The sequence below is a fragment of the Bombina bombina genome, chromosome 2 (assembly GCF_027579735.1).
Source record: "Bombina bombina isolate aBomBom1 chromosome 2, aBomBom1.pri, whole genome shotgun sequence".
Lineage (NCBI taxonomy): Eukaryota > Metazoa > Chordata > Amphibia > Anura > Bombinatoridae > Bombina > Bombina bombina.
Genome location: NC_069500.1, coordinates 1,269,561,432 through 1,269,587,692, shown reverse-complemented (window position 1 = coordinate 1,269,587,692; position 26,261 = coordinate 1,269,561,432). Strand labels below are relative to the sequence as shown.

The 26,261-nt window shown below is 39.3% G+C and overlaps 1 protein-coding gene across 1 annotated transcript in view; it reads left to right on the top strand.

The window, feature by feature from the left end:
* The window catches only part of TBC1D19 (TBC1 domain family member 19), an 885,000-nt gene that overhangs the window by 699,121 nt on the left and 159,618 nt on the right, over window positions 1–26,261 (top strand). Inside the window, exon 14 of the mRNA XM_053704075.1 lies at window positions 17,328–17,412. Within this exon, the coding sequence (XP_053560050.1) occupies window positions 17,328–17,412 (85 nt within the window). The remainder of the gene's footprint in view (window positions 1–17,327; window positions 17,413–26,261) is intronic.

Below are 26,261 nucleotides of genomic sequence, written 5' to 3'. Positions count from 1 at the left end.
ATGCAAGTCTCACAGGTTGGGGAGCTGTGTGGGGATCTCTGACGGCACAAGGAGTTTGGGAATCTCAGGAGGTGAGATTACCGATCAATATTTTGGAACTCCGTGCAATTTTCAGAGCTCTTCAGTCTTGGCCTCTTCTGAAGAGAGAATTGTTCATTTGTTTTCAGACAGACAATGTCACAACTGTGGCATACATCAATCATCAAGGAGGGACTCACAGTCCTCTGGCTATGAAAGAAGTATCTCGAATTTTGGTTTGGGCGGAATCCAGCTCCTGTCTAATCTCTGCGGTTCATATCCCAGGTATAGACAATTGGGAAGCGGATTATCTCAGTCGCCAAACGTTGCATCCGGGCGAATGGTCTCTTCACCCAGAGGTATTTCTTCAGATTGTTCAAATGTGGGAGCTTCCAGAAATAGATCTGATGGCGTCTCATCTAAACAAGAAACTTCCCAGGTATCTGTCCAGATCCCGGGATCCTCAGGCGGAAGCAGTGGATGCATTATCACTTCCTTGGAAGTATCATCCTGCCTATATCTTTCCGCCTCTAGTTCTTCTTCCAAGAGTAATCTCCAAGATTCTGAAGGAATGCTCGTTTGTTCTGCTGGTAGCTCCGGCATGGCCTCACAGGTTTTGGTATGCGGATCTTGTCCGGATGGCCTCTTGCCATCCGTGGACTCTTCCGCTAAGACCAGACCTTCTGTCGCAAGGTTCTTTTTTCCATCAGGATCTCAAATCCTTAAATTTAAAGGTATGGAGATTGAACGCTTGATTCTTGGTCAAAGAGGTTTCTCTGACTCTGTGATTAATACTATGTTACAGGCTCGTAAATCTGTATCCAGAGAGATATATTATAGAGTCTGGAAGACTTATATTTCTTGGTGTCTTTCTCATCATTTTTCTTGGCATTCTTTTAGAATTCCGAGAATTTTACAGTTTCTTCAGGATGGTTTAGATAAAGGTTTATCCGCAAGTTCTTTGAAAGGACAAATCTCTGCTCTTTCTGTTCTTTTTCACAGAAAGATTGCTAATCTTCCTGATATTCATTGTTTTGTACAAGCTTTGGTTCGTATAAAACCTGTCATTAAGTCAATTTCTCCTCCTTGGAGTTTGAATTTGGTTCTGGGGGCTCTTCAAGCTCCTCCGTTTGAACCTATGCATTCATTGGACATTAAATTACTTTCTTGGAAAGTTTTGTTCCTTTTGGCGATCTCTTCTGCCAGAAGAGTCTCTGAATTATCTGCTCTTTCTTGTGAGTCTCCTTTTCTGATTTTTCATCAGGATAAGGCGGTGTTGTGAACTTCTTTTGAATTTTTACCTAAAGTTGTGAATTCCAACAACATTAGTAGAGAAATTGTGGTTCCTTCATTATGTCCTAATCCTAAGAATTCTAAGGAGAAATCGTTGCATTCTTTGGATGTTGTTAGAGCTTTGAAATATTATGTTGAAGCTACTAAGTCTTTCCGAAAGACTTCTAATCTATTTGTTATCTTTTCCGGTTCTAGAAAAGGCCAGAAAGCTTCTGCCATTTCTTGGGCATCTTGGTTGAAATCTTTAATTCATCATGCCTATGTCGAGTCGGGTAAAACTCCGCCTCAAAGGATTACAGCTCATTCTACTAGGTCAGTTTCTACTTCCTGGGCGTTTAGGAATGAAGCTTCGATTGATCAGATTTGCAAAGCAGCAACTTGGTCCTCTTTGCATACTTTTACTAAATTCTACCATTTTGATGTTTTTTCTTCTTCTGAAGCAGTTTTTGGTAGAAAAGTACTTCAGGCAGCGGTTTCAGTTTGAATCTTCTGTTTATGTTTTTCATTAAACTTTATTTTGGGTGTGGATTATTTTCAGCAGGAATTGGCTGTCTTTATTTTATCCCTCCCTCTCTAGTGACTCTTGCGTGGAAAGATCCACATCTTGGGTAATCATTATCCCATACGTCACTAGCTCATGGACTCTTGCTAATTACATGAAAGAAAACATAATTTATGTAAGAACTTACCTGATAAATTCATTTCTTTCATATTAGCAAGAGTCCATGAGGCCCGCCCTTTTTTGTGGTGGTTATGATTTTTTTGTATAAAGCACAATTATTCCAATTCCTTATTTTATATGCTTTCGCACTTATTTCTTATCATCCCACTTCTTGGCTATTCGTTAAACTGAATTGTGGGTGTGGTGAGCGGTGTATTTATAGGCATTTTGAGGTTTGGGAAACTTTGCCCCTCCTGGTAGGAATGTATATCCCATACGTCACTAGCTCATGGACTCTTGCTAATATGAAAGAAATGAATTTATCAGGTAAGTTCTTACATAAATTATGTTTTTCTCCAGGATGGGCTGGAGAAGGGCCTTTCTGCTTGTTCCCTGAGATGACAGATTTCGGCCCTGTTGGTTTTATGGCACAAGAGACTGGCTGAGCTTCCAGATGTGCAGTCTTGTGTTTAGATCTGGGGCTCCTCCTTGGAGCCTAAATCTTGTTCTTCGGGTTTTGCAACAGGTCTTTTTTGAGCCTCTGCTTTCCGTTGACATTAAATTGTTATCTTGGAAGGTTCTCTTTTTATTGGCTATTGTTTCTGGGATCTCTGCTTTGCAATGTGAGCCCCCTTATCTGATTTTTCATGCAGATAAGGCAGTTTTACGTACTAAATTATGTTTTCTTCCTAAGGTTGTGTCAGATTGCAACATCAATCAGGAGATTGTGTTCCTTCCTTGCGTCCTAATCCTTCTTCATCGAAGTAACGCTTACATCACAATTTGGATGTGGTTCGTGCCTTTAAGTTCTATCTTCAGGCTACTAAGGAGTTTAGATATTCTTCCTCTTTGTTTGTTGTTTATTCAGGGAAGCGTAAGGGGCAGAAGGCTACTTCATCTTCCCTATCTTTTTGGTTATGGAGTGTCATCCACTTAGCTTACGAGACAGTGGGACATCGTCCTCCTGAGAGGATAACGGCTCATTCCACTAGAGCAGTGGCTTCCTCTTGGGCCTTTAAGAACGAAGCCTCTATGGATCAGATTTGTAAGGAGGCTACCTTGTCCTCCTTACATACTTTTTCAAAATTTTACAAGTTTTATGTCTTTGTTTTGGCTGAAGCAGCTTTCGGGAGAAAAGTTTTGCAGGCTGTGGTGCCCTTAGAATAGGGTCCGCCTCTTCCTTTTTGTTCCCTCCCGTTATTCATTCAGTGTCCTCTGGAGCTTGGGTATAGTTTTCCCAACAGTAAGGAATGAAGCAGTGGACTCTCCCTATCTTAGGAAGTAAACATAATTTATGCTTACCAGATAAATTCCTTTCCTTCCGGATAGGGAGAGTCCACGGCACCGGCCCATTTTTTTTTTTGTCTATAGGCGGTCCCCTATTATTTATTGTATTCTTCTGGTACCTAATGTTTCTCCTACTTTTCCTTGTTCCCTCAGCAGAATGACTGGGTTAATGAGGAAGTGGGAGGGATTTTTAAGCCTTTGGCTGGGGTGTCTTTGCCTTCTCCTGGTGGCCAGGTGTTGTATTTCCCAACAGTAAGGAATGAAGCCGTGGACTCATTTCTGGTAAGCATAAATTATGTTTTCATATGCTTAAAGGAATATAAAACCCCATTTTTTTTGTTTATGATTCAGATAGAGCATGAGATTTTAAGGGACTTTCTAACTTACTTCTATTATAAAATTTTCTTTGTTCTCTTTGTTTATTTTGTTGAAAAGCAGGGACGTAAGCTCAATAGACGGCCCATTTCTGGAGCACTATATGGCAGCTGTTTTGCAAGAACCATGTGCAAGAGCACTAGATGATAGCACTATTTCCTGCCATGTAGTGCTTCAGATGCCTACCTACAGTGAGGAGAAAAATGATTTGATCCCCAGCTGATTTTGTACATTTGCCCACTGACAAAGAAATGATCAGTCTATAATTTTAATGGTAGATTTATTTGAACAGTGAGAGACAAAATAACAACAAAAAAATCCAGAAAAACGCATTTCAAAAAAGTTATAAATTGATTTGCATTTTAATGAGTGAAATAAGTATTTGATCCCCTATCAATCAGCAAGATTTCTGGCTCCCAGGTGTCTTTTATACAGGTAACAAGCTGAGATTAGGAGCACTCTCTTAAAGGGAGTGCTCCTAATTTCAGCTTGCTACCTGTAGCAAAGACACCTGTCCACAGAAGCAATCAATCAGATTCCAAACTCTTCACTATGGCCAAGACCAAAGAGTTGTCCAAGGGTGTCAGGGGAAATAATTGTAGACCTACACAAGGCTGGAATGGGCTACAAGACCATCCCTTAGCAGCTTGGTGAGAAGGTGCCAACAGTTGATGCAATTATTCACAAATGGAAGAAACACAAAATAACTGTCAATCTCCCTTGGTCTGGGGCTCCATGCAAGATCTCACCTTGTGGAGTTTCAATGATCATGAGAACAGTGAGGAATCAGCCAAGAACTAGACAGGAGGATCTTGTCAATTATCTCAAGGCAGCTGGGACCATAGTCACCAAGAAAACAATTGGTAGCACACTATGCCGTGAAAAACTGAAATCCTGCAGTGCCCGCAAGGTCCCCCTGCTCAAGAAAACACATGTACAGGCCCATCTGAAGTTTGCCAATGAACATCTGAATGATTCAGAGGAGAACTAGGTGAAAGTGTTGTGGTCAGATGAGACCAAAATTGAGCTCTTTGACATCAACTCAACTCGCCATGTTTGGAGGAGGAGGAATGCTGCCTATGACCCCAAGAACACCATCCCCACCGTCAAACATGGAGGTGGAAACATTATGCTTTGGGGTTGTTTTTCTGCTAAGGGGACAGGACAACTTCACTGCATCAAAGAGACGATGGACGGGGCCATGTTCAGTCAAATCTTGGGTGAGAACCTCCTTCCCTCAGCCAGGTCATTGAAAATGGGTTGTGGATGGGTATTCCAGCATGACAATGACCCAAAACACACCGCAAAGGCAACAAAGGAGTGGCTCAAGAAGAAACACATTAAGGTCCTGGAGTTGACTAGCCAGTCTCCAGAGCTTAATCCCATAGAAAATCTGTGGAGGGAGCTGAATGTTCGAGTTGCCAAACGTCAGCCTTGAAACCTTAATGACTTGTAGAGGATCTGCAAAGAGGAGTGGGACAAAATCCCTCCTGAGATGTGTGCAAACCTGGTGGACAACTACAAGAAACGTCTGACCTCTGTGATTGCCAACAAGGGTTTTGCCACCAAGTACTAAGTCATGTTTTGCAAAGGAGTCAAATTCTTATTTCACTCATTAAAATGCAAATCAATTTACAACTTTTTTTAATGCGTTTTTCTGGATTTTTTGTTGTTATTCTGTCTCTCACTGTTCAAATTAAAATTATAGACTGATCATTTCTTTGTCAGTGGTCAAACATACAAAATTAGCAGGGGATAAAATATTTTGTTCCCTCACTGTAGGTATCTCTTCAATACAGAATATCATGAGAAAGAAGCAAATTTGATCATAGAAGTAAAATGGAAACTTTAAAAAAATTATATGCTTTGTCTGAATCACAAAAGAATATTTTTTAGTTTCATATCCCTTTAACTTGGCAATGATATATGTAGGGATTCAATCTAATCCCCTTATGTTTGTCAGGGAGCTTGTGAGGATGGCTCTCCTAGAATCTGCTCAAGTTAGGACGTTTACAATATTTCTCACACTTATCCATTGATCTACTCATGCCTTTGTTTTCTCACTTATCAATACTTCTTACAGCCATTTGTCATAATGCTATCCCCAGATTTACTTGCCCTGTACCCCCAACCCCCTTATCTCTTTTTCTTTTACTTTTTGTATTGGCTCTATCAGGGTCCTATTCTCCCTCTTGCTTACATACTCACTTCATACTTTTTTTTAATAGAAAGTAGTGTTGTGTGTGTATATATATATATATATATATATATATATATTTGTAGTGTTTAGAAAATATATAGAAAAAAATAAAAGTAGGCTTTTTTTTAGAGCAATAGTACTCTCAAATTCCAACTATGCAGCTACAATGTATCCATTTAATGTATCAATTTTCAAGTTGATTTAGTTTGGCATTGATCAGATAAAACTTTCCTTGGCAGTCTGCTAAGGGAAGCACAAAATATTGCTTCAGCGAGCGTGATATTGATGCTCCACTCAAAAATACCAACGCACGCAAATGCACGCTGGTATTACAAGTTAGGTGCAATGCGAACACGACCTTGCGTTCACTTTTCTTTCATGTAATTGGCAAGAGTCTATGAGCTAGTGACGTATGGGATATACAATCCTACCAGGAGGGGCAAAGTTTCCCAAACCTCAAAATGCCTATAAATACACCCCTCACCACACCCACAATTCAGTTTTACAAACTTTGCCTCCTATGGAGGTGGGAGATTACCAATCAATATTTTAGAACTCCGTGCAATTCTCAGAGCTCTTCAGTTTTGGCCTCTGTTGAAGAAAGAACCATTCATTTGCTTTCAGACAGACAATATCACAACTGTGGCATATGTCAATCATCAGGGTGGGACTCACAGTCCCCAAGCTATGAAAGAAGTATCTCGGATACTTGCTTGGGCGGAATCCAGCTCCTGTCTAATCTTTGCGGTGCATATCCCAGGTGTAGACAGTTGGGAGGCGGATTATCTCAGCCGTCAGACTTTACATCCAGGGGAATGGTCTCTCCATCCAGATGTGTTTTTTTCAGATTGTTCAGATGTGGGGTCTTCCAGAGATAGATCTCATGGCCTCTCATCTAAACAAGAAACTTCCCAGATACCTGTCCAGGTCCAGGGATGTTCAGGTGGAAGCAGTAGATGCGCTGACACTTCCTTGGTGTTATCATCCTGCTTATATTTTCCCGCCTCTAGTTCTTCTTCCAAGAGTGATATCCAAAATCATCATGGAACAATCGTTTGTGTTGCTGGTGGCTCCAGAATGGCCACACAGGTTTTGGTATGTGGATCTTGTTCGGATGTCCAGTTGCCAACCTTGGCCACTTCTGTTAAGGCCGGACCTACTGTCTCAAGGTCCGTTTTTCCATCAGGATCTCAAATCATTAAATTTGAAGGTATGGAAATTGAACGCTTAGTACTAAGTTATAGAGGTTTCTCTGACTCAGTGATTAATACTATGTTACAAGCTCGTAAATCTGTTACTAGAAAGATTTATTATCGAGTTTGGAAGTCCTACATTTCATTGTGTTCTTTTCATAAATTCTCTTGGCATTCTTTTAGAATTCCTAGAATTTTACAGTTTCTTCAGAATGGTTTGGATAAGGGTTTTGTCTGCAAGTTCCCTGAAGGGACAAATCTCTGCTCTTTCAGTTTTATTTCACAGAAAGATTGCTAAACTTTCTGATATTTACTGTTTTGTACAGACTTTAGTTCGTATAAAGCCCGTCATTAAAAAATTTCTCCTCCTTGGAGTCTTAATTTGGTTTTGAAGGCTTTACAGGCTCCTCCGTTTGAGCCTATGGCCTCTATTTATCAAGGTCTGTCGGACCTGATCCGACAGTGTGGATCAGGTCCGACAGACCTCGCTGAATACGGCGAGCAATATGCTCGCCGTATTCAGCATTGCACCAGCAGCTCACAAGAGCTGCTGGTGCAACGCCGCCCTCTGCAGACTCACGGCCAATAGGCCGCCAGCAGGGGGGTGTCAATCAACCTGATCGTACTCGATCGGGTTGATTTCCGGCGATGTCTGTCCGACCTGCTCAGAGCAGGCGGACAGGTTATGGAGCAGCGGTCTTTGTGACCGCTGCTTCATAACTGCTGTTTCTGGCGAGCCTGCAGGCTCGCTAGAAATATGGGGCATCAAGCTCCATTCAGAGCTTGATAGATATGCCCCTATGCATTCTTTGGACATTAAACTACTTTCTTGGAAAGTGTTGTTCCTTTTGGCCATTTCTTATGCTAGAAGAGTTTCTGAGCTATCTGCTCTTTCTTGTGAATCTCCTTTTCTGATTTTTCATCAGGATAAGGCGGTTTTGCGGACTTCATTTAAATTTTTACCTAAAGTTGTGAATTCTAACAACATTGGTAGAGAAATTGTTGTCCCTTCCTTGTGTCCTAATCCTAAGAATTCTTTGGAAAGATCCTTACATTCTTTGGATGTGGTGAGAGCTTTGAAATATTATGTTGAAGCTACTAAAGATTTCAGGAAGACTTCTAGTCTATTTGTTATATTTTCTGGTCCTAGGAAAGGTCAGAAGGCATCTGCTATTTCCTTGGCTTCTTAGTTAAAGCTTTTGATTCATCAAGCTTATTTGGAGTTGGGTCAGGCCCCGCCTCAGAGAATTACAGCTCATTCTACAGTTGATCAGATTTGCAAAGCAGCAGCTTGGTCCTCTTTGCATACATTTACTAAATTCTACCATTTTTATGTATTTGCTTCTTCAGAAGCAGTCTTTGGTAGAAAAGTTCTTCAGGCAGCTGTTTCAGTTTGGTTCTTCTGCTGATGTTTTACGTTTTTCTTTTCATTATGAGAATAACTTTTATTTTGGGTTGTGGATTATTTTTTCAGCGGAAAATGACTGTTATTTATTTTATCCCTCCCTCGCTATTGACTCTTGAGTGGAGTTCCACATCTTGGGTATTGATATCCCATACGTCACTAGCTCATGGACTCTTGCCAATTACATGAAAGAAAACATAATTTATGTAAGAATTTACCTGATAAATAAATTTCTTTCATATTGGCAAGAGTATATGAGGCCCACCCTTTTTATGGTGGTTATGATTTTTTTGTATAAAGCACAATTATTTCCAAATTTCTTTGTTGATGCTTTTTACTCCTTTCTTTATCACCCCACTTCTTGGCTATTCGTTAAACTGAATTGTGGGTGTGGTGAGGGGTGTATTTATAGGCATTTTGAGGTTTGGGAAACTTTGCCCCCCCCTGGTAGTATTGTATATCCCATACATCACTAGATCATGGACTCTTGCCAATATGAAAGAAATGAATTTATCAGGTAAATTCTTACATAAATTATGTTTTTCAACGTTTGCTTTTATAGGCTCCAATGGACAGGGCATGAACTCTTAGAGCAACAAAGAGGGTAAGTTGCGCAGTGATGGGCAGCACATTGAAATATATATGTATATGAATATATGCATATATATGTATGTGTTTATATGTGCATATACATATATATTTATAGAGAACACACAGTTCCCCATAGACCATAATGTAAAGGCACTTTTCAGTGCCGTTTTTTTCCTAACACACAATATCTGCTCACTTCAACACCTAAAAAGTGCTTTGTGCAGTTTTTTTTTTCATTTAAAAAACAAAAATGCTGCTTTTTTTAAATAAAAAACGACACTGCACTAAAATGTGGGGGCAATTGGGGCATATTTTGAAAATTAACCAGAGATCTGATATCTTTTTAATTTTCGGAGCGCTATTTACTACCCCAAGCTCGCAATATCATTAACCAGCCGCTTGCAATGGCTGTTTTTTTATTGCGCACCTATAAATGGGCAAATATGCCCTTTTTCGGATTTGTGATAAATTAGCGCTCCATTTGTTATCAAGCCCTTAATCTGTGGATATTGAGGTAGAGTTGAATAAATGAAGAATTAAAGCCAAACATCACCTGAGCATACATGCAATGTTATTCCACGGCTTGTCCCATAATGGTAATATCATCATTTGACAGAGGTGTAGTTTATCCCTATATTACCCAAACTGTTTATCACGGTACCAGTTATATATTTTCCATCACTGTTATTAAATTCTAATACTAGTTCTTTAATCTGTAATGCAGACACAATGTGAATATTAATACTCTAGCGGATGTAAAAAGCATAAATAGAGCAAAACAGGCCCTGTAGAACATTGATTAACACTGCAAAACTTTGTATAGCCAGTTATATTTTTCTGCACAGTCTGTTCTGATTAAACTAAGTGTATATGATTTGTTTTGGTAAATTGGATTTTGCACAGAGGTTTTGATAGATGCTGGAAAGTTGCCTTTTTGTAGACTGAAGTTCAGCTAAGCAATTTTTTATTTTAAACATGTTTTTATCAAGCACAGAGTGTGTAGCATTTGCTTCTTCCAAAAAAGATAGCCATTATAAAAAAGCATGCAATGTTATTATTAAACATAGAATTGTCTCTGTCATAAATAATTCTCTAAAGTTCCAATGCATAGATTGATTCAGCAGCACCAATTTTGTTGTTTTTTTTTACTGTTTTTTTTTTATTCTATAAAATGGTAACTATAAATCCTTAAAGGGACAGTATACACCAATTTTCATATAACTGCATGTAATAAACATATACAACAAACAGAAGCCTGTAAATATAGCACAAGATGGCTACCCTAGAACAAGAGGTCAGTTCCTAAATACCTCCAATGTAAAATGAACAGAAAAAAAGGGGTCAGGGAGCGCTACTGAAAGCTACTATATATAGGAGGGTAAAATAAATAATATGATGAAAATCAAAAAATTGATGTGGGATTAAAATGAATACTAGTTAATAACATTTAATCAGGAAATACACAATATCAACAAATGCATACAAATATAATAAAATAATGCAAACAATGCAAACAACCACCGGTGGTTAAAAAAAGGTTAAAAACCTGATAAAAAGGATGATTCCAACGGTAATGTAAAAAGTTGATATGTCTCTTTGAAAGGATAAAAAAGCACAACAATAATGAGTATGAGGCAAGATGAATGAGTAGTCAATACAAACTTGGCAACGCTGTATAGAATGAAAAGTGACTCACCCAGAATTCGAAGCAGTTAAAGTAATGCTTCTCCGTGTACTAATCTGAAATTTACCGAATTTCACGTCTAGACCCCTTTTCAAATGTGCAGTTACCTCTTAAAATGAGCAAAAGCCGGCCCAAGGAGTATTGTAATGGATGTCCGATCCTCGGCATGTAGGGGGTCACGTTACAATTCTTTAGCCAATCAGAGTCACATATTGCCGGGTGGTCTGCGTGTCTGTAATGTTTGTAGTTCCAAGTTGCCAAAATGAACCAAGCTTGTAGTGGATGTTTTGTAACTATGTTACACTTCGAATAGGACTGTTTTGTTTGTGTTCAAAATGATATTGCAGAGCGCTCTGTGTACCAATCTTTCATTCGATTGCAAACAATCCAAATGGTGCAAATCAACGCGTTTCAGCTGATGTAGCCTTTCTCAAGATGAATCCTTTAATGCTCTCAGCTCACTTTTTATTAGGAACTAATTACTTGGAACTCCTCCTTTGATGTGTGCTCACTTCCCTTCATAATGTTAAAGAGACATAACCTTGCGTATCACAACTTGAGGTTTTTGATAAATTCACCAGAAAATTCATAAAAAGCCTTTTTCATAAAAAGCTTATTTAATCAGTTGTGCATAAAAGAGAAACGTTTGATAAGTAAATACAATATCGATATTCATTTAATATTGTGTACAACATGAAAGTAAAAATAAAAACTGTTAGAATCTAAACAAAAAACTGTATTGTGTGTTTAGAAAATCTATGCTCATGTATTACCCTCCTATATATAGTAGCTTTCAGTAGCACTCCCTGACCCCTTTTTTCTGTGCATGTAATAGACACTACTATGAAGAATATGATGCACAGATACTGATATAAAAATCCAGTATAAAACAGTTTAAAAATTTACTTAGAAGCTCTCAGTTTAGCTCTGTTGAAAAGGTAGCTGGAAAGCCCACTGCAAGTGGGAAATAAGACACTCCCCCCTCCCCCTTCTTTTGCATATGAAAAGACCCTTTACACAAACAGGAGCAAGCTGGAGTAGGTATCTGTCGATAATCTCCTAAAACTTTGGGGCTTGGTTAGGAGTCTGAAAATCAGGCAATGTTATTTAAAAATAAGCAAAACTATACATTAAAAAAAAAAAAAAACTTCATGGGCTATATAAATCGATCATCTACAAAACATTTATGCAAAGAAAAAATGAGTGTATAATGTCCCTTTAAAGGTACTTACCAGTGAAAAATTAAAATACTCTAGTCTAAAGCATACATTTTGTTATTGCCTGCAACTGATATTTATGAAACTACTACTTCCTAAACTCTCTGCACCAATTTATAAGTTGGGGGATGACTTATACAACCGTGGTGAGCGACAAGCCCTGTTCTTGCGCAGTTGGTTGCGTGGGAGGGAAGCGGGCAGTGTTGCATGAGCGCATGTGGACAGGCTCACAACAAGTGAACCTTGCCTGTTGATAAACTGATCAATCTAGCCCTAAATATATGTTTACATACAAATTAAGCATCCGTCTGTTAGAAAAAATGCTGCTTTTCTATAATGGTATGGAGAGGGCGAACAAGGAATTATTTGCACTTAATACTTCCACTTAACCGGTCAACAATGTATGATACAATAAATAATGCAGAAGGTAACACTCTTATATCTTGCATAAATGGCTTTGCTATACTGGACGGGTGTCTTACCTTCTTCATGGACTCATGCACAAAAAAAAAATCTATAATGGTGTAGAGAATGCAAATAAATAATTAATTGCACTTAAAGAGACATGAAACCCAAATTTTTGCTTTCATGGTTCAGCTAGAGCATTCAATTTTAAATAACTTTCCATTTTATGTCTATGTAATTTAATTTGTTCTCTTTTTATCCTTTGTTAAAAAGTATGCCTAGGTAGGTTTAGGTGCTGCCGATTGATGGCTACACATATGTTTCTTGTCATTGGCTTTCAGCTAGCTCCCAGTAGTGCATTACTACTTCAACAAAGGATACCAAGAGAATAAAGCAAATGAGATAATAGAAGTAAACGAAAGTTGTTTAGGATTTAATTAGAATCATGAAAGAAAAACTTTGGGTTTCATGTCCCTTTTAATAATTCAAAAGGAACCCACTTATATCTTAGATATATACTATATTGCCTGGGTATCTTGCCTCCTTTGTGGAATCATGCATATAGATTTTCTTTTAGGATTTTTCTGCTTGGTGACTTATTCATGTAGAATAGAAGTTAGTTTCCATCGAAGCATTAAAGCTGCACTAGTCATTGTTGTGCTAATTATACCTATTTCTGAGCTATAATTGTGACTCATTTTGTGTGAAATGTTGTCTTCGTATACATGCGGTAAAGTATACTAATTAGTTTTTGGTGCCAAAAATTGTCATATCTTAAAGGAATAGTCTATACAAAATTAAACTTTCAGGATTCCGATGCAATTTTAAGCAACTTTCTTAATTACTCCTATTATCATTTGTTCTTTGTTCTCTTGCTTTTTTTATTGGAAGCAGAAATGTAAGCTTAGGAGCCAGGTAGCACTTGCTGCTTGGTGGCTACATATAGGGTTGGGTAGTGAAAGGCTGTAGCTCTGTCTTAAACAGATGATTAAAGGGATATTAAAGTCAAAATTCGACTTTCATTATTCAAATAGAGCCTGCAGTAAAATAAAATAAACTTTCCAATGTACTTGTGGTATCAACATTTGCACAATCTTTTTATGTGCATACTTTCTGTGGCACCTGCTCCTACTGAACATGTGGAAGAGCTAACAGTATATACGTATATGTGTTTTGTGCTTGGCTGATGTCATATGATATAGGGGTAGGACTTATTACATTTTCTTTTTACTATCCATTTGTGGATTTATGTAATTCTACTGTATTTAATGACCCATTAAAGAATAACTGTGACTCTATTTGTACAGAATGCTTGGTAATGCTCTCTTTGTAAGGGTAACATGCCACCTGAGGGTTGTGCAATACCTTCATGCAAAAGCATTCCTTGGAGTGATTCCTCAAGTGTGTAGATACTCTGACAATGATCTCTATGGCTACACTGATTCAGCAAAACCTTGCATACTTGTCACCTGCTTATTGTTTGTTCCTGATTTTGTATACTCTTCAGCCCATGCTGAATGTCCATGGGCCTGATTCTCAAGTGGAGTCAAATTATAGTCCAGACATCGCATTAGCAGAACTCTGTTCTTTAAGAAAGAGAGCATAACCTGGAAGTCCAAGAGAGATAAGACCTGCTTACCATAAAAAGTAATGAGGCTTTCTGGGAATCGAAAATATCACAGGGAGAGTAATGTTTACAGAGGAGCAGCCAACCCAATGCTAATATAAATTCTCAGTTTACAGAAAATACAAATTTAACTTAAATGTTTTCATTACAGTTTAACTTGCACTTGCTTCTTATTTACTATATGTTACTTTTGTGTTAGTTAAATAAATGCATATGGAATTTTACACAATCTTCAACTGAATGCATTTGGCAAGATAAATCTGTGAGAATCGCAGGTGTAAAATTCTTACAGAATGTAATAAGGGCTGTGAGAAAACTTCAAACACACCAAGGGAATTCCCTTGTCCAGTCCAAAGAAACCCATCTTTCTCTCCAACTCTTTGAAACTGTCAGGCTTACTTCAAATAGAGAAAGTACAAAATGCAATGCAGTTTGTAAAAAATACACAGAAATCTACAGAGTGGAATCCATCCAAAGCATAATCAGAATTTTTAAAATTCACAATCCTAAATACACTGTTGTAAAACAAAATATAAGGGCATTAAAACACAAAATAGAAAGTGCAAAGATTGAATGTTATAAAACTTAAATGGACATTGTTGAGATATTTCACTTTACTTGTGTTATCATATTCACTTTGTTCTCTTGGTATCCTTTTAAAAGAAACATTTCTAGGTAAGGCTTATGAGCAGCAGTGTACCCCTGAGTTATAAAGCTTTCTCATGATTTGGAAGAGGGGATATTTGAGAGTGTTTTCTATCAGATTTGTAGAAAGAAGCATTTGTGCAGTCAGGGTACATGTTTATAAGATATCTGTATTGAAATATCTTTGATTTAAAAAAATTCTAAAGAAGATTTGTTTTTTAAATATCTCTGAGACTGGACTTTATATCCAAAACATTTACAAATGTGCCCATCAGTGGAGGCTCCTCTATAGGAAAAATATATTTATTCAGCTCAAAAGGTTCCAGTCCAATTTACTGCACGTGCGATAGATAGAAGTATAGGTTTCAAGCCCATAGCACTTTTTTCTTAGTGCCTGTAGCGCCGCCCCCAACCCAGCTCCTAACCTTCTTAACCGGACAGATTTAGCTGTGCGAGTGAGAGCCACGTGATGCCACAGTGAGGGAGGAGGAGCCTGGTCGGCGCAAAATTGAGTCGAAGCCAGGAAGTGAGAGGAGAGGGCAGGCAGTGGGAACATCCAGGGGTGACAAATGTTACTGTGTTTGGTTATGTCCCAATAAAGAAATATTTTATCTTACCTTTTGGATGGTGCTGTTCTATTTGTGGATTTGATCACATCCAGGGGTGAGTCAGATTACATATCATTCTTTCTATGGGACATAATTGCATATGTCGTGTAATATGTGGAATTTGGTACACTGTGACGTCACATCGCCGATTGATCTGTCAGACCTGTTAAACTGATGTGAAACATGAATGCAGGAGAGGAGAGAGAGAGAGAGAGAGAGAAGAGGGGAGAGAGAGAGAGACAAGAGGGGAGAGAGAGAGAGAGAGATAGACAAGAGGGGAGAGAGAGAGAGAGACAAGAGGGGAGAGAGAGAGAGAGAGATAGACAAGAGGGGAGAGAGAGAGAGACAAGAGGGGAGAGAGAGAGAGAGAGAGAGAGAGATAGACAAGAGGGGAGAGAGAGAGAGAGAGAGAGATAGACAAGAGGGGAGAGAGAGAGAGACAAGAGGGGAAAGAGACAAGAGGGGAGAGAGAGAAATCCTAACTACCTCCGACAGAATACACTTGTTAGTGAATCGTACCTCCATCCTTAAAATCTCCTCCATTATTGGTAAAACACCCACAGAAATCTCCCCTTTCTGCTCCACTCCCAGGGCACATACCTTCAAAATTACCAAAAAAATAAGTAAATGAATGATTCTTAATTTAAAGGGGGAAAGATAAACAGTGTTAAACAGCCTATCTTGCAGTTCAGCTAAATATTTTTTTGCAGCCTCTTCTTCCCATAAACATGTCTTCGTCCACCCGTCCCTCCCCGCAGTATGGGCCTAGTCAGGTTTTCTTCCTGTATAAAAATAAATTCATGTAGTTCAGATTAATACGTTTGACCAATTACAATTGTGTGTGGACAATCTCAGTGTCAGAAATTAACCTTTACACTCTCCTGAATGGTCACCTTCAGCTCATTTACACAGTAGTACATACAAGCAGCTGAAAATATCAGTGAAGCAGTTGCACACTCTCATGGTTAAGACAGAACATGCAATTGTAAGAAAATTTTCAATTTATGCATACAAAGTAATTATTAAATTTACTTTGTATCCTTTGTTGAAAAGAATTCTCAGATAAGGAATTAAACACATAGGTAAAATTAGCTCAGGAGAAGCAATGCACTAATGGGACTTAAGTTGGGATTGGTGGCTACATAAATATGCCTTTTTGTGATTGGCTCACAGATGTGTTCTGCTAGCATTGCTGCTCTTGAGCTGACTTTGGGCCAGTTTACAATTGGAGAGCAAAATTGCGCTTTTGCAAGCGTGATATTTGCACTCCAGTGCACGCAATTATGCACTGGTATTTGAGGTGACCCGCAATGTGAACGCAACCTCATGAGAGGGCGCTTCCATAGGCTCCAACGTTCTGATGTCATCATACACGGCACAGAACCTAGCACAGCGAAGGGGGTAAGTCGTGCAGCGATGGGCAGCAAATTTAAAATATATATGTATATAAGCATATAGAAACCAAAAGTTCAGCCAGCACAAGATGTAGTAAAAACAAAGTTCCTTTATTTGGGCAACAAATTTAAAATATATATGTATATAAGCATATACATATATATTTATAGAGAACACACAGTTTCCCATAGACCGCAATGTAAAGGCACTGTTCAGTGCCATTTTTTTCCTTACACCCCACACCTGTACACTTTAGCAGAGGTCTGACCTCTGGGTAATTTTTGAATCAGTAATTGCTACTGCAAGCTCGCAATAGCAATAACCAGCCACTTGTAATGACCGGTTATTTATTGCGTGTGCAATAAATTTGCGCTCCATTTGTAATCTAGCCCTTTCTTGGGATTAAATACATGGTTAAATGCAAGCAACAGTGCAGTTGTAAAATTTTCTAACATTAGAACAGTTTCTTTATTCACTTTTATATTTCCTTTTACCAATCTTTACCTGCTTGCATTTATTTGTATCAGTGTATTTCTGAAGGCTGGCTGAATTGTAATTGATGTCCTTTAAATTAAAGCATACGTTCTTAAAAAATAAATTGTCATTTATTTAATTGAATTAGAATGATCACTTTTACTTTAAATTGCGTTAATCTGGTTATAACAACTAGCCGGATTTTCTTTTAAAACCTTCTGCTTATCTGTTTCTATTATGACTCCACAGGTTTTGCTTTGCTTTTCCAGGGACACATCTGTTCTTGAACATTTTGTCTACAATAGTGCTTCCCCACCTAAATCATACATTAGAGGTATGTTTTTTTCTTTGTGTTTTTATGTACTTTGTAATGTATTGCCTTCCAAGACCACTTGTAAAATATTTATTTTAATCTATCAAATAATCATTTAAAATGTAGTTAACTTTTCATTGTCACTTTAACTCATTTAGAACCCAATACTTTCTTTGTCTAGATCTTATTAGGATAGATTTATCAAGGTAGATTCACTAATTGCATTTGGCAGTATTTTATTGATTAACTTGTGTGGCAGATAAAAAAAATGAAGAGACAATAGTTTATAGGGACAGTATACTGTAAAATAGCTTTTCACCTAATGTGTTTCCAATTACTTCTTTACCAACTGCAGAGTATAAAATGTACGAGAATTAGCTTTTTAAGGTTTATTTGTGTATATGAAATGTGTTTTGAAGCCACAGCCTAATACAATGGGTTGAGCTTGTAGGTATAATCAGATCTTATTACTTTATCACATTGTGTACATACACATGCTTCTTTATTTTATATCTGTCTGTAAACCAAAGACCAATACTTGGAGAGAACAATGGAAAATTAAAATTGTATTACCTTATCTCTTCTATACCCCACTGGGAGTGTAATTTCTTCTGATGGCTGTGTTTACACAACTTATCTATAGCTTGGACCTAAGGCCAGAGACTTTCAGAATAGGTGGGGATACCACAAGCTAAATCCACTATTTCTCTTGTTAAGTGTATCCAGTCCACGGATCATCCATTACTTATGGGATATATTCTCCTTCCCAACAGGAAGTTGCAAGAGTCCACCCACAGCAAAGCTGCTATATAGCTCCTCCCCTAACTGCCATTACCAGTCATTCTCTTGCAAGTCTCAACATAGATAGGAGGTCGTGAGAGTCTGTGGTTTTTTATACTTAGTTTATTTCTTCAATCAAAAGTTTGTTATTTTTAAATGGCACCGGAGTGTGCTGTTTATCTCAGGCAGTATTTGGAAGAAGAATCTGCCTGCGTTTTTTCTATGATCTTAGCAGACGTAACTAAGATCCAGTTGCTGTTCTCACACATTCTGAGGAGTAAGGTACTTCAGAGGGGGAATGGCGTGCAGGTTTTCCTGCAAATAAGGTATGTGCAGTAAAATATTTTTCTAAGGAATGGAATTGCCTAAGAAAATACTGCTGATACCGAAGTAATGTAAGTACAGCCTTTAAATGCAGTGAAAGCGACTGGTACCAGGCTGATTGATAGAGATATATGCTAAGGTATGTGCAGTAATATATTTTTCTAAGGAATGGAATTGACTAAGAAAATACTGCTGATACCGAAGTAATGTAAGTAAAGCCTTAAATGCAGTGATAGCGACTGGATCAGGCTTATTAATAGACATACATACTCTTATAAGAATGTGTTTTAAAACGTTTGCTGGCATGTTTAATCGTTTTTTAACATATGTTTGGTGATAAAACTTATTGGGGCCTAATTTTTCCACATGGCTGGCTTAAATTTTGCATAGAAACAGTTATAGGGAAGGTAATCCACAGCTCAGCTGTGGCAGTTTTGTTGTGTCTGTTTAAAAAAATGTCGTTTTTTTTTTTTTTATCTGTTTTTTGCATTAAGGGGTTAATCATCCATTTGCAAGTGGGTGCAATTCTCTGTTAACTTATTACATGTACTGTAAAAATTTCGTTTGATTTACTGCCTTTTTTCACTGTTTTTCAAATTTTGACAAAATTTGTTTCTCTTAAAGGCACAGTAACGTTTGTTATATTTGCTTGTTAACTTGATTTAAAGTGTTTTCCAAGCTTACTAGTCTCTTTATTAGTTCTAACATGTCTAACATAGAGGAGGCTCTGTGTTTATTATGTTTAAAGCCATGGTGGAACCCCATTTTAGAATGTGTACCAGCTGTACTGATTTCATGTTAAACAATAAAGATCATTTTTTGTATTTAAAAACATTATCACCAGAGGATTCTGTCGAGGGGGAAGTTATGCCGACTAACTCTCCCCACGTGTCAGACCCTTTGACTCCCGCTTTAGGGACTCACGCTCAAATGGCGCCAAGTACATCAAGGGCACCCATAGCGTTTATTTTACCAGAGGATTCTGTCGAGGGGGAAGTTATGCCGACTAACTCCCCACGTGTCAGACCCTTTGACTCCCGCTCCAGGGACTCACGCTCAAATGGCGCCAAGTATATCAATGGCGCCCATAGCGTTTATTTTACAAGACATGGCAAAGGTTGTGTATAATACACTGGCAGCAGTATTAGTCAGACTACCTGAAATTAAAGGAAAGCAAAACAGCTCTGGGGTAGATACAGAGCATACAGACGCTTTAAGAACCATGTCTGATACTACCTCACAATATGCTTAGTCTGTGGGTGATATTTGTGACTCAGGGAAGATGATTTAACCTGATTCTGATATTTCTACATTTAAAATTTATGCTTGAGAACCTCCACTTGTTGCTCAGGGAGGCTTTAGCTGCTCTGAATGAATCTGTACAATCGCAGTGCCAGAGAAATTGTGTAGACTGGATAAATAATATGCAGTGCCGGTGTGTACTTATGTTTTTCCAATACCTAAAGAGGTTTACTAAAATTTTTCATAAGGAATGGGATAGACCAGGTGTGCCGTTCTCTTCCCCTCCTATTTTTTAGAAGAATGTTTTCTAATAGTTGCCACCACACGGGACTTATGGCAGACAGTTCCTAAGGTGGAGAGAAGAGTTTCTACTCTAGCTAAGCGTACCACTACCTCTGGCGAGGACTGTTGTGCTTTTTTAGATCCAATGGATAAAAAATGTTTATTCAACAAGGTTTCATCCTGCAGCCCCTTGCACGCATTGCTCCTGTCACTGCTGCTGCGGCGTTCTGGTTTGAGTCTCTTGATGAGGCTTTACAGGCTCCATTGGATGAATATATTTGACAAGCTTAGAGCACTTAAGCTAGCCAATTCCTTTGTTTTCTGATGCCTTTGTTCCTTTGACTAGACTAACGGCTAAGAATTCTGTTTTTTTACTATACTGGCGCGCAGAGCGCTATGGCTTATATCATGGTCAGCTGTCGTGACTTTAATAAATAAGCTACTTAACTTCCCTTCAAGGGGCAGACCCCATTCAGGCCTAGTTTGAAGGAGATTATTACTTATATCACTGGAGGAAAAGATCATGCCCTTCCTCAGGACAGGTCCAAATCAAGGGACAAAAAAGGCCTAATTTTCGTGCCTTTCGAAAATTCAAGGCAGGTGTGGCATCAACTTCCTCTAAGGCAAAATAAGAGGGAACTTTTGCTCAGTCCAAGGCGGTCTGGAGACAACCGGACCTGGAACAAAGATAAGCAGGTCAAGGAGCCTGCTGCTGCCTCTAAAACAGCATGAGGAACGGACCCCTATCTGGTAACGGATCCTATAGGGGGCAGACTTCATTCTTCGCCCAGGCGTGGGCAAGAGATGCCCAGGATCCCTGGGCATTGGAAATTATACCCCAGAGATATCTTCTGGATTTCAAAGCTTTCCCCCCCAAAAAAGGGGAGTTTTTGCCTTTCACATTTATCTGCAAACCAGATAAAGAAAGAGACATTCTTGCATTGTGTACGTGACCCATTCAGTTCCAATAGAGGAACAGGGACACAGTTTTCCTCAAATCGGTTTGTGGTTCCCAAGGAAAGGAAACCTTCAGACCTATTTTGGATCTAAAAGATCTTAAACAAATTCTTTAGAATTCTATCATTTAAGATGGAAACTATTCGTACCATCTTAACTATGATCCAGGAGAGTCAATAGAGGACTACAATGGATTTGAAGGATGCTTATCCTCACATTACGATGCATAAAGATCACCATCGGTTTTTCAGGTTTGCCTTTCTAGACAGGCATTACCAGTTTGTAGCTCTTTCCTTTGGGTTAACTACAGCTCCTAGAATCTTTATGGAGGTTCTGGGGTCACTTTGGCGGTCCTTAGGCCGCGGGGCATAGAAGTGGCCCCTTATTTAGACGACATCCTGATACAGGCGTCAAACATCCAAGTTGCCAAGTCTCATACGGACGTAGTACTGGCATTTCTGAGATCGCATGGGTGGAAAGTGAACAAGGAAAGAGTTCTCTATCCCCAATATCAAGGGTTTCCCTCCTAGGGATTCTGATAGATTTTGTAGAAATTAAAATTTACCTGACGGAGTCCAGGTTGTCAAAGTTTCTAAATTTCTGCCGTGTTCTTCATTCCATCCGCGCCCTTTGGTGGCTCAGTACATGAATGTAATCGGCTTAATGGTAGCGGCAAGGGACATAGTACCGTTTGCACGCCTACATTTCAGACCACTGCAACTATGCATGCTCAGCCAGAGGAACGGGGATTACACAGATTTGTTCTCCTGTTAAATCCAGACCAAGAAACCAGAGATTCTCTTCTCTGGTGACTATCTCGGGTCCATCTGTCCAAGGGTATGACCTTCCGCAGGTCAGATGGGACAATTGTTACAACAGATGCCAGCCTTTTAGGTTGGGATACAGTCTGGAACTCCCTGAAGGCTCAGGGATAGTGGACTCAGGAGGAGACCCTCCTTCTAATGAATATTCTGGAACTGGGAGCGATATTCCATGCTCTTCAGACTTGGCCTCAGTTAGCAACTCTGAGGTACATCATATTTCAGTCGGACAATATCACGACTGTGGCTTACATCAACCATCAAGGGGGAACAGAAGTTCCCTAGCAATGTTAGAAGTCTTAAAATAATTCACTGGACAGAGACTCACTCTTGTCTAAAAGCTATCCCTATCCCAGGTGTTGAGAACTGGGAGGCAGATTTTCTAAGTCGTCAGACTTTTCATCCGGGGGAGTGGGAATTCCCTCCGGAGGGGTTTGCACAAGATCAAGCAGGAGAGTGCTTTGGTGCTTTTGACAGCGCCTGCGTGGCCACGCAGGACCTGGTATGCAGATCTGGTGGACATGTCATCCTTTCCACCACGGTCTCTGCTTCTGAGACAGGACCCTCTACCTCAGGGTCTTTTCAACCATCTAAATATAACTAATCTGAGATGGACTGCTTGGAGACAGAACGCTTGATGTTATCAAAGCATGGCTTCTCCGAGTCAGTAATTGATACCTTAATACAGGCATAAAAGCCTGTCTCTAGGAAAATTTAACATAAGATATGGTGTAAATATCTTATTGTTATGAATCCAAGGGTTACTCATGGAGTAAAGTCTGGATTCCCAGGATATTATCTTTTCTCCAAGATGATTTTGAGAAAAGGGTTGTCAGCTAGTTCTTTAAAAGGACAGATTTCTACTCTGTCTATTCTTTTGCACAAGCGTCTGGCAGGTATTCTAGACGTTCAGGCATTTGGTCAGGCTTTGGTTAGAACCAAGCCTGTGGTTAAAAATGTTGCTCCGCCATGGAGCTTAAAGCTGGTTCTTAAGGTTCTTCAAGGAGTTCCATTTGAACCTTTTCATTCCATAGATATCAAACTTCTGTCTTGGAAAGTTCCTTTTTGGTAGCTATTTCCTCGGCTCATAGAGTCTTCGAGTTATCTGCGTTGCAATGTGATTCTCCTTATCTGGTTCTCCGTACGGATAAGGTAGTCCTGTGTACCAACCTGGGTTTTTACCTAAGGTGGTATCTAACAAGAATATCACTCAAGAGATTGTTGTTCCATTCTTGTATCCTAATCCTTCTTCAAAGGATTCGTGGTTCGTGTTTTAAAGTTTTACTTACAAGCTACTACAGATTTTCATCAAACATTCACCTTGTTTGTTGTCTATTCTGGACAGAGGAGAGGTCAAAGGACTTCAGCAACCTCTCTGTCTTTTTGGTTAAAAAGCATAATTCATTTAGCTTATGAGACTGCTGGACAGCAGCCTCCTGAAGGGATTACAGCTCATTCTACTAGAGCTGTGGTTTTCACTTGGGCCTTTTTTAAATGTGGCTTCTGTTGAACAGATTACAAGACGGAGTCTTGGTCTGCGTTTCATACTTTTTCAAATTTAACAAATTTGATACCTTGCTTCTTCGGAGGCTATTTTTGGGAGAAAGGGTTTTTTACAGGCAGTGGTAACTTCCGTTTAAGTACCTGCCTTGTCCCTCCCATCATCCGTGTACTTTAGCTTTGGTATTGGTATCCCATAAGTAATGGATGATCCGTGGACTGGATACACTTAACAAGAGAAAACATAATTTATGCTTACCTGATAAATTTATTTCTCTTGTAGTGTATCCAGTCCACGGCCCGCCCTGTCACTTTAAGGCAGGTAATTTTTCCATTAAACTACAGTCACCACTGCACCCTATGGTTTTCCTTTCTCTGCATGTTTTCGGTCGAATGACTGGTAATGGCAGTTAGGGGAGGAGCTATATAGCAGCTTTGCTGTGGGTGGACTCTTGCAACTTCCTGTTGGGAAGGAGAATATATCCCATAAGTAATGGATGATCCGTGGACTGGATACACTACAAGAGAAATAAATTTATCAGGTAAGCATAAATTATGTTTTTAAATGCCAATATAACGGTAAAAGAAATACTTGTAAACAATTTAACACACTCAAGCAGGTAAAGTGGATCATTGGGAACAAATTAAAAGGGAGAATGTTTCTTTCTAATGACACGGTGAGTCCACAGATCATCTTATTACTATTGGGAATATCACTCCTGCCCAGCAGGAGGCGGCAAAGAGCACCACAGCAAAGCTGTTAAATATCACCTCCTTTCCCTCCAACCCGTCATTCTCTTTGCCTACGTTAGTGTAAGGAAGTGGTAAAGTTAGGTGTTGGAAAAAAGATTGTTCAAGCAAGATTTTATTATTTTTCAAGCAGTGCAAGATTGTTCTGCTTTGTCCTAGGGTGTAGCCGTAGTCCATATCAGTCTCTTCAGTAGAGCAGTGGTGGCTTTCAAGCAATGGGAACTTGTGGGGTACAATCCTCACTGCGCCTCCCATTTATTTAATGCTGCCCTATTCGTGCAAGCCTGAGTCAGTTTACTCAGTCTTTGTTTTTATCCACAGGTCCATGTGAGGGAGCTGACCTTCACAAACCTAGTGAGCTGCCATGCTGCCTGGCAGAAATCTAAAGGTAAGTGCTAACTTTATTTTTTTCTGGGACACATTGCAGAAAATAAAGGATGGCACTTTACAATAAATTATGGGACAAGAGAATTCACCTATTACTTGGGGGATCAGTTTATTATGGGCAGCAATAGCAGGCACTGGGGACGAGGAGATATGGCTCAGAGGTGTTGCTATTATTACTTTACTCCCTGCGGCTTTGGTAATACATTTAGCCGATCGGGAGGTAATCATTGTAACACCCACGATGGGCGGGACTAGCTGAGGTGGCTTTTCTGCTGCGCGCCTTTTTTCCCCTTCATTTCCTGTGTTATAGCTGCGTCACAGACACTAGCTGAATAACGGTTACCGGTCTTCATTTGCAGAAAGATAGCAGTTGAGTCCGGATTTTGTAGCAGGATAATCACTCCGTTTTCAGTCAGGCAGTTAAGCACCTCAGCAAAGCTAAGCTGAGGTGTAGAGGTTGTCCGGCGTGGTTTTTGTGCTACCTTATATTTTTATTGCTGAAAAAATAAAGCAGTTTCGTTTTAAAATTTAAAGGAACAGTAACGTTTTTTTTGTAGGGTATTTTCTAAATAAAAGATTAGTTTTGCTTATTTATTTATCCTGTTTATTGGTGAATAAAGATGGACCAAGAGGCCCTGCAAAATGTTACATGTTATTTATGTTTTAATGCTAATGTGGAACCACCAATCCCTTTCTGTTCCTCATGTATTAAGAGAACTTTACATTACAGGGATAGACTTTTTCCTGAGCCAACATTGTCTAAGGTGGATGCTGTTCAGGAGTCTTCTGACAATGTTCAAGATATGCCGCAGCTTTCTCCTCAAGCGTCCCAAAATTTAGCGTCTATACAACCAGTGCCCTGCGCTTCCTCTGTTACTCCTTCTGGAGTTACCTTGCAAGACATTGCTTACCTAATGTCCTCAGAGGTATCTGATGCGTTGTCTGCTTTTGCCATGCTGCAGGGAAAGTTCAAGAGGAAATGTAAACAATCAGTGAGTAAGGTTGCTGACACAGTAGTGGCTATTCCGAATGCCCCTTCCCAGAAATCTGAGGAGGAAGATACTTCGGTAGCATCTGAGGGTGAAATCTCAGACTCAGACAGTGTAATTCCTTTGGCTGATACTGAAGTTGTTTCTTTCAGGTTTAAGCTCGAACACTTCCGTTTGTTACTTAAGGAGGTTTTAGCTACCCTGGACGACTCCGATACTACTGTCGTAGTCAATTCTAAGAAGTCTAGTAAACTAAACGAGTATTTTGATATACCTTCCATGGTGGAGGTTTTTCCTGTACCAGATCGAGCTACAGAGATTATTGCTAGGGAATGGGAGAGACCGGGTATCCCTTTTTCTCCATCCCCTATATTTAAGAAGATGTTTCCTATAGCAGACTCTATCAGGGAGTCTTGGCAGACAGTAGGTGGAAGGGGCAATTTCCACGCTAGCTGAGAGGACCACTATTCCCATAGAAGATAGTTGTTCCTTCAAGGATCCTATGGACAAGGAATTAGAGGTGTTACTCAAGAAAATGTATGTACACCAAGGTTTACAATGGCAACCTGCGGTGTGTATTGCTACTGTCACTAGTGGTGCAGCATACTGGTTTGATGCGTTGTCTGATTCTATTCGGACAGACACTCCCCTCAAAGAGATCCAGGATAGGATCAAGGCCCTTAAGTTGGCCAATTATTTTACCTACAGGTTATTAAACTAGGAAAAAAAATGTCTGGTTTTGCCGTATTGGCTCGCAGAGCCTTATGGTTGAAGTCCTGGTCTGTGGATGTGTCATCTAAGTCTATGTTTTTGGCGATCCCTTACAAGGGAAAGACCT